Raw genomic sequence first — 9,027 nt, forward strand, 5'->3', positions numbered from 1 at the left:
TGATGGTGGGTTTTGTTTGTGGGATAGAAGTGGCTAGGGTTGTTGTATAATTATTCTCATACATGACTCTGATATATTACCTGAACAAAAGCAACACTGAATAGGAATATACTCAATCCCACCCAATCACACCCCTCACCCTCCCCACATCTCCCCCACCACCCCTAATTGTCTATCCACCTTTCTGGAACAAAACTCCGTCCACTCCCACACCCTAAACGCCTCCAACGAGGCACTCATCTCCTTCCATTCCTCTGGTGGCGGGTACGGCGACTTATCAAAGACCAGTCGGTGGAAATACCTCGCTGCATCGTATTTTCTAGTTGCATATGTAACGTCGTGCTGGGTTATGAATGTTCCTTTATCTAATCTGACTGTGTAGGTTTTTGGACGGAAGGCTTCGTCTGTGAGTAGGGCTTCGTTGATTCGGATATGTGGTGGGATGTGAGAACCTGGGATGAGGCACTTGGTGAGGGTGAGGGTTATGGGGAAGGTGGTGGGGAGGGTTAATTGGGTAGTGCTGGTGTTGGTGGTTTGCTGGGAAAGGGTCCAGGTGAATTGGGCCATGATCCAGGTTTGGGTTTCGTAGCGGCAGAGGAGCTTAGCAGCGGGTTAGTTTGTGGGGTGATTGGGAATGGGATTGCTTACGTCGCCGGTTCCGTCGGGGTGGAATTTGATTTCGTTGCTATGGAAGGGGTCCCAGAACCAGGATTCTTGGGTTAGGATGGAGGGGAGGGGGTCGGTCATTGTGTATGTTAGAATGGGGATGGGTTTGCCAGTTGGTTGGATTTGGAACAGGGGCACGTGATCTTGGATGGGGGATGAACACTGGCAATGCAATTACACAGACGAGTACAGAGTAACCCGAAAGAATGAAATTCAGTTGGTTTTGTAGAGTTGGTGGGGGCTGTGAATGATTAAGGCTGAGGCTAGCGTGGCTATTTCAGGGTGCTGGGGCGCAGACAGTTGCCCCACTGAAAGCTTGGTGTGGATTGACACATCATTGGAATTGTAGGTCCATTCACATGGCTAGGGTAGGTTGCGATCATTGTATTGAGCTGGGTTATCCTTTCTGCTAAGGACAGAGGACCCAAAGAACGGATAAGTACAGCCATGTTACGCTAACGAAAAAACTCTGGTTATCTTGATCTCACCTAAGGTGGATTGGGTCGAATATTGCTTGGATCGTGATATAAGAGGAAACCATTTTCTCCAAGAAGAAAATAACATCAGTATAGTGACCAATGTAATGGAAGGAGTGAGGAAATCGAAGCTTCAACTTAGGCATCTTAGATGCAGACAGGTCTTCGTAAAACATTGACATGTCTAGCTTGGCAAGCAGTCAAGTGAGGCCGGTTATCAGAAACCTCCAACCAACCGAGTCAATTACAATCAGTTTATAGTCAGTTTATATACACTCCGGGTTCAACCCACAGTTCGGGTTGAGTTGGGTTGTTTGAGTAATGTTACAACCCGCCGGGTAACCCATCGAGGGTTGAACCTCCAACCCAACCCAACCCGACCCAACAAGGTTGAACTGGACATCATGAAAGGAACCATCCCGACCGAGCTTGCAAGATCCTCAAGCAGAACAATAATCCGCTATTATCATTATACAGAAAATACCGAGCCCCGAACTAAATTCCGACAAAAAGAAGAAACGAAAAGAAAGTAAAAATGCTTCTAAGACGGATATTCCATACTCCGGATTCCATGTGGCCCAAATTCATCCTCATCACCAACCAAACTCACCTCCTATCCTGCAATTTTAACCCCCACCACCCCCCCAGGACATTCAAGGTGATCTTTGTCTGTATTTCTCTCCTCCTTACCATGGCTTTCTCCCTCGCTGCATCCGTCCCAGATAAGATAGTTGGTGGGAGTATGATTCGGTGGGATTCAACTGCAATGCATACAATCAGTGTTCACAAGGCCCAATATATCACTATCATAGCGATAATAAGGGATCAGCATCTCCGACACACAATACAAAGTAAATATATCCTACAACGATATCATTTGCCCATGCCAACGGGCAAAAAAAAGAACGGTTAACAACACAGAGAAAACGGAGCCCCACACTATCCGAGCAATGGATATATGGAAGGTAAGGAAAAAAAAAAAACAAAAAATGGAGCTGCGGGGAATCGAACCCCGGACCTCTCCCATGCTAAGGGAATATTATACCACTAAACCACAGCCCCATTTGATGAAATACCGGCCTCTTATTTAGCATGATGAGCTGAGAATAATGGCACTATGCTTCACTTGAGAAGCCTGTTGGATTGTCGGTTTTGTGGATTATATGGCTGGTTACCTTTTGTAGATGGTTCATGGGAAGTTCATTAGTGATGGGTATTGTTGTCTGAAATCGATATGCCTACATAGTGGCCCGGGGGGTTAGCGGTTACTCCTATTTAACTGGTTGTCAAACCCTAGGATCGCTTCTCCCTGTTCCTGTTAGCTTAGCTTCCGTTCCAATACGTACCTGTGAACTGAATCAAGGTAAGTTAGGTCAATGACTATCTAAAGAGACTGGTCCTAAACAGAAGAAGAGAAGTAAGGCCAGATAGTGCCGCGCAGCTATCCGTAAGTAAGTACAGACAAGTATTATCGCTAAGCTTTACCAAAACGTATGGTTACTTAAAGACAGTGTTATTAAGCACGAAGAACAGAACTAGCTAAGTATATGAAAAAGTGTTCTTATATCCTATCCTTCGTATACCATTCCGTATACCATTCAGGGTAGATCAAGGGTCGATCTAATCACGTTCCTGGATTCCGTATACCATATCATATATCCTCGATGGTAGATCTGATGGTAGATAGTCACGTGACACAGCGCTGCCTCGGACGTTACTCCGACCGGGTTTCTACTCAATAAGAGTTGCTGGTTGCCCGAGTCCTGCCTGGTCATTGCTTTCTGCCTGACGAGTCCGCTCCTGCTAGTAACCTAGCTAGCAGGGGTCTGTAACACTGGTATCATACTATTATAAAAGGCGGTAAACTATTATTTAAGTTTTTAATAGTTTATTATAGTTGTAATAGTCTCACTGTTACAGTTTTCTACTATTAAATTCAGTTTATAATAAATAATGATCATTTAATCTAAGTATATATAAGTATCTAACTCTTAATATATATATGTTACGGACCCCTGCTAGCTGAACAACTAGTAAGGCGGGTATGTCAGGCAGAAGGCCACATCCGGACGGAAGGGGGCTCTTATCGAGGAGGATCCTGACCCGAACCGTCAGGCAGCACGGATCACGTGACCACGGTATACGGACAGGCATGTGGTATACAACATACCATCATAGTCTATAACTACCAAGTGGGTATATGACAGACCCGATGGTATATAGTATGGTATACGGGGAACAGATATATAAGGACACTTCTTTATATACTTAGCTAGTTCTGTTCTTCATGCTTAATTCAAATTATCTTTAAATAATCTACATTTTGGTAGAGCTTAGTAACAACACTCGTCCGTACTTACTTACGGATAGCTGCGCGGCACTATCTGGCCTTACTTCTCTTCTTCTATTCAGATCAAGTTATCTTTAGATAGTTAATAACCTGATTATCTTTGATTTAATTCACAAGGTACGTATCGGAACGGGAGTTAAGCTAACAGAAACAGGGAGAAGCGATCCTAGGGTTTGACATATTGAGTACTAGTTAGTATGAGTGTTATCTAGTGATAATTAGTCATTATATTAACTACATCGAACACATCGCGTGCGCCTTAGCAACAGGGCCTGACAACCAAGGAACTAATGAACATGGTTAGTTAGCTATAAGAAAGCATCACTATCTTAGAACAAAAGAACCAGTTACTTAAAGATTATTTATTAATCAAATCTGTTAAGATCTGACCACCCGAGCCATTTGATAGTAAATAAGCGAAGCTCAGAGCTTTCTTGACCTAGTTGGACTTATATTTTAACATGAATAAGAAAAAGCTTAAGAATAAGAAGAATAAGATCTTTTTTATATCTACTTATCTTACTAAAGCAGTATTTAATTAATTTGAACCATATATCTGCGAGTGATAAGAAAAGTCAGTAAATAATCAGAATAATAATATAAAATAACTTTTTATTAGTTATGCTAGATTTAAACAGTATCTTAAATAAATATTCAGAGATATTAATGCGGCATAGAATATTAAGTAGAAGTTATAATAACTTAAATAGATAGGATTAATATCTGTATATACTTCAGAGTTTCAGTAAGTTATTAATTATCTAGATTAAAATAATAATATTTATATTTTATGATTTAAAAAAGGATTTAAGATAGAGATCTAAGAAAAAATCATTTGATAAAAATAATTAGATATCTTGGTCAAGATAATTAAAGCAGTTGTAAAGATTGATAATAAGTTATATAACTTTAATATAAAATAATAAAAAGATTAGTAAACTAGCGGGTCTATACCTTAATATAATAACCAGCTAGATTACTAAGCTAATAACAGAAGATTAGCATAACCTAGAAGCTTAGGATATAAAGATCTCTATGGGCTGAAACCCATGGAGCTGGATATAATACAACATCAGACTTAAGAGACTTGAGTATTTAAGAAAAAACTTAAATAGTATAAACAAGACTACTTATACTTTAACTGCAGTAAAACAGATTATTAATTAAAGGACTACAGTCAGAAACAATCTCAGAAGCAATTGAGAGCTATAAATCAAGATCAAGACAGAGAAGCTTATAATATTACTATTATTCAGTATAAAGTTTGGATGAAATCTGTAACGTAGATATTAGATAATAAAAGGCTATATACTATTTAATATAATCAGCTATTAGAGAACAGAATATACTATGATTAGTTAAGATAACAGGCTATTTCAGATAAGTTAACAGTACTATTTAGTTAATAAGAGAATCAATAATTATTTATATCATTAATTTGGACTATAGAAGTTAATAATAATAATTATAAGCCAGTTTTAAGAAATAACTATTCTAGTATAATTTAAGATAAAGATAAATTATTAAATAAAGAATATAGTATATTACTTAAAAGTCTTAAATCTAGTAAGAAGAGATTTAATAAGATATCTAATACTCTGAAAAAACCCTTATCAGAAATTAATAAACTTTATTTATTATAATAAGATGAGAATAAGAAGAACCAGAAAAACAATTAAAAGAATATTATTTATTAGTTAGACTGTATCTTAAAGAAGATCTTGAAGAATCTAGCATAATTTTATCTAAAACTTAAAATAATTATACAGCATTGCCCATATTAAGATTTAAAATATTAAAAATTATAAAATAAGACTTGAAAACAATATCTACAGAGATGTTCTTATTATCTAGAAATTTGTTTAATATATAGACAGGATAATATAGATTATTATTATTAATTATTAAAGATTAGCCAGAAGATAAACATTGCAGGAACAGAGTCTTAATATAATAAACCATATCTATATATTTATTTTAAAGAAAGTAGAGATTATTAAAAATATGATAAATTCTTTTAGCTTATATACTATATAAACACATGCTTAATATACTATAATTAGAAGTATATTACTAATTACTGATCTAAGGTACTGGAAGTAGTTAGAATTAAGATAAGTTATTATTTATATAATATCTTTGATTACGCGTGTAAAGAGTACCAGAGATACTTTTATCATAAATTAATATATTGACTAACATGTTTTGATGATTAGTATATAATATACTACGTGGTAAAGATAAAAGGCTTAAGATTTTTAAGAAGATATTTATAGTAGTTAGAACCTAACTAGCCAGAATAGTAGTTAGTAATTACAGAATCAGGGCCATACTTAAAAATCTAAACAATTATATTAGATTAATTAGCCTAAATATTGGTAGATTCTAGAGTAACCGGGAACTTCATACACCCATAATTTATATAATAACTTAAAATACTTAGATAATAAAAAGAAAAACCTGAACTAATTACAGGACTAAATAAAGAAAATTTAGGAACTCTTGTATTAATAATTAAGTTAGAAATTATATTTATAATTATAAAGGATTATTATAAGTATATAGACTTTAATATGATATTTTTAAAACAATATAATATTATATTAAGAATTCTATAACTCAGGAATCATAACCTGCAGATTAATTAGAAGACTGAGAATCTTTAATTCATGAATTATAATTATCTAAGACAATACTAGTAAGAATCAGGTATAGAATCTAGATCTATACAGCCTGCTACTTAGCAAGAAGCTAAAGCAAGGATTAAACAATCTAGTAAAGAAAGATTAAGATTGTTATAAAAGCCTAACATACCAGGTATCAGAAATAACTTAGAGAAAAATAGTATCTTAAGTATAGTTGCACAAGTAATAGTAATAATTAAGTTATTATAGAAAGATTAGTTTATAAAATTATCAGGATAGATACTGACAATAATAAAAAAGTACTGTAAATATAGTATTAACAGCTTTAATACAGAGATTAAGATAATTGTTCAGAGACTAGAAGATTTATAGAAACTTCTAGCTATAGTTAAGAGTAATATACAGATTCTATTATAATATAAGAGATTTGAGAACTTGTTTAAATAGCTAGAGTAATCTGAATTATCTCAGCATAGAAAATATGATCATATTATTCTTATAAAGAAAGAAAAGTCACTAGTATATAGAAAGATTTATTTAATATTTAAAAAGAAATCGCAGGTATTATGAGAATATATTAATAACTAACTAGCTAAAGGTAATATCAGGCCTTCAAAGTTATTAACAAGATATAGAGTTCTATTTATATTAAAAAAGAACAGTAATTTATAATTATATATAGATTATCAGTTATTAAATATTATCATGATTAAGAATTGATATCCGTTATCTTTGATTTCAGAAATCTAAGATAAGATATAAGAAATAAAATGGTTTATTAAGCTTAATATTATAAATATATATTATTGTATATATATCACAGAAGATAAAGAATAGAAGACTATATTTAAAATAAAGTATAGATACTTTAAATACTTGATTATATTATTTAGGCTTACTAACGCACTAGCATTATTTCAGTAATATATTAATAAAGTTCTTAGAGAATATCTTGATAGATTTATAATTATTTATTTAGATAATATATTAATCTTCTTAAAGACTAAGAAAGAATATATAAGATATATAAGACTAATTCTATATAAACTATATCTATATTAATTATAATATAAGCTAAAGAAGTATGAATTCTATATATAGAAGATAGAGTTTCTAGGACACTGAATATCTACAGAAAGAATCTATATTAAGTAAGCTAAAGTATAAGCTATATAGGATTAGTCTTAACTAAGAAATCTGAAAGAACTACAGCAGTTTATTAGATTAATTAATTATTATTAATGATTTATAGACAGATATGTTATCTATATAATATTATTCTTTAAGTTTATAAAGAAGTTAAAAAAGTATTAATAGAAAGAACCACAGCAGAGCATGTTTAAAGATATTAAGTAATAACTTATCATATTACTAATACTTGTACAGCACGATCCAGAGAAAGAAATAACTATTAAAACTAATATATTAAACTATACTATTAATATGCGTATGACGCAACCCGGAGAAGATAAAAAGCTAAGATTAATTATATTTTATTCAAGAAAATTGGTTTAAGCAGAACTTAACTACAATATTTATAATAAGAAATTGTTAATTATAATAGTAGTGTTCAAACAGTGGAGGGTCTACCTTAAAGAAGTAAAGTATACTGTTATTATAAAGATAGACTATAAGAACTTGATTTATTTTATAATAATTAAAGAGTTGATTAGAAGGCAGACATGATGGACTGAGATTCTGTTATAATATAACTTTAGAATTATATATTATAAGAGAGTAGAGAATAGATATACAGATATACTGAGCTGCAGGCCAGACTATAAATTAAGTAGAAAAGCTATTAAACTAGCCATCCTAAAGCAAAACACGGATGGATCGATCAGTTATAATAAGACTAACTTAATAGTAATATTAGTATTAAATCCTAGGATTGCTTCTTCTTGTTCCTGTTAGCTTAGCTCCCGTTCCAATACGTACCTTATGAACTGAATCAAAGATAGTCAGGTTATTAATTATTTAAAAATAACTTAATCTAAATAAAAAAAGAAAAGTAAGGCTAGATAGTGCCGCGCAGCTATCTGTAAGTAAGTATGGATAAATATTATTATTAAGCTCTATTAAAATATAGATTACTTAAAGATAAGTAGATTAAGTATAAAAAACAGAATTAGTTAAGTATATAAAGAAGTGTTCTTATATATTCATTTTCTATATATTATTTTATATACTATCAGGTCTGTTATATATTTACTTGATAGTTATAAACCATAATAGTATGTTATATATTATATACTTATCTATATATTATAGTCACATGATTCATGCTGCCTGATATCTTAGGTCAGGATCTTCTTTAATAAGAGTCTTCTTTTATCTAGATATAGCTTTCTATCTAATATATCTATTTTATTAGTTATTCAGCTAGTAGGGGTTTGTAATACTATCTTCTCTTCTTTAAGATTCTTATTCTTAAGAATATAAAGATATATGTCTTTTATTCAGGTTAGCTGAGTTTCTTGATTTTCTTTTTTCTTAAGATAAATTATTATATCTCTGTATAATTATTACAAGAAGTATTATTAGCAAGCTGACCAGATTATTTATAATAGTATTCAGATTAACTTTCCTTATACTTAATATGATTTTTACAGTCTTTCTTATTTTATGGATTTTAAAAACCAAAATTATGTGGCCTATACTTGTTGTGGCTAGAAATATAAAAAGTAATTTTACAATGATTCTGAGTGGGATAAGCTTTAATATAATAAAGAAAAGATAGTTCAAAAGATTGAAGAGACTAAAGAACAGATTGAGCTATTATTTACAAAAATGAAGCGGTTATAAAAATATTATAGATTTCTGAAGGATTATGGTGGTTAAATATTAGATCATGATTTAAATATATTAGAATAACTGGATGATAAGGATT

General features: G+C 32.1%; 2 protein-coding genes and 1 non-coding gene across 3 annotated transcripts; 1 reads left to right on the forward strand and 2 right to left on the reverse strand.

Annotated features, from left to right (window-relative positions):
* Window positions 1–135: 135 nt before the first annotated feature.
* Window positions 136–846, reverse strand: BO94DRAFT_622184 (uncharacterized protein; the record flags this gene model as incomplete). Its single annotated transcript, XM_025617052.1, has 2 exons — window positions 649–846; window positions 136–600 (listed from the first exon to the last, which is right to left on the reverse strand). Exons 1-2 carry the CDS (start codon window positions 745–747, stop codon window positions 136–138), a joined length of 564 nt encoding a protein of 187 aa, XP_025469719.1. The 5' UTR covers window positions 748–846.
* Window positions 847–1,402: 556 nt separating this feature from the next.
* Window positions 1,403–2,147, forward strand: BO94DRAFT_357231 (uncharacterized protein). The gene has a single exon (XM_025607144.1). It carries the CDS (start codon window positions 1,678–1,680, stop codon window positions 2,053–2,055), a length of 378 nt encoding a protein of 125 aa, XP_025469720.1. The 5' UTR covers window positions 1,403–1,677; the 3' UTR covers window positions 2,056–2,147.
* BO94DRAFT_t114 lies at window positions 2,133–2,204 on the reverse strand. The gene has a single exon. It is a non-coding gene; the product is annotated as a tRNA-Ala (tRNA).
* Window positions 2,205–9,027: the final 6,823 nt, after the last annotated feature.

The sequence above is a fragment of the Aspergillus sclerotioniger genome, assembly GCF_003184525.1.
Source record: "Aspergillus sclerotioniger CBS 115572 chromosome Unknown BO94scaffold_7, whole genome shotgun sequence".
Classification (NCBI taxonomy): Eukaryota; Fungi; Ascomycota; class Eurotiomycetes; order Eurotiales; family Aspergillaceae; genus Aspergillus; species Aspergillus sclerotioniger.

Excerpts from the sequence above, each read along its gene's own strand:
- BO94DRAFT_357231 (XM_025607144.1), top strand. The coding sequence starts at position 1,678 with ATGCTTCTAAGACGGATATTCCATACTCCGGATTCCATGTGGCCCAAA.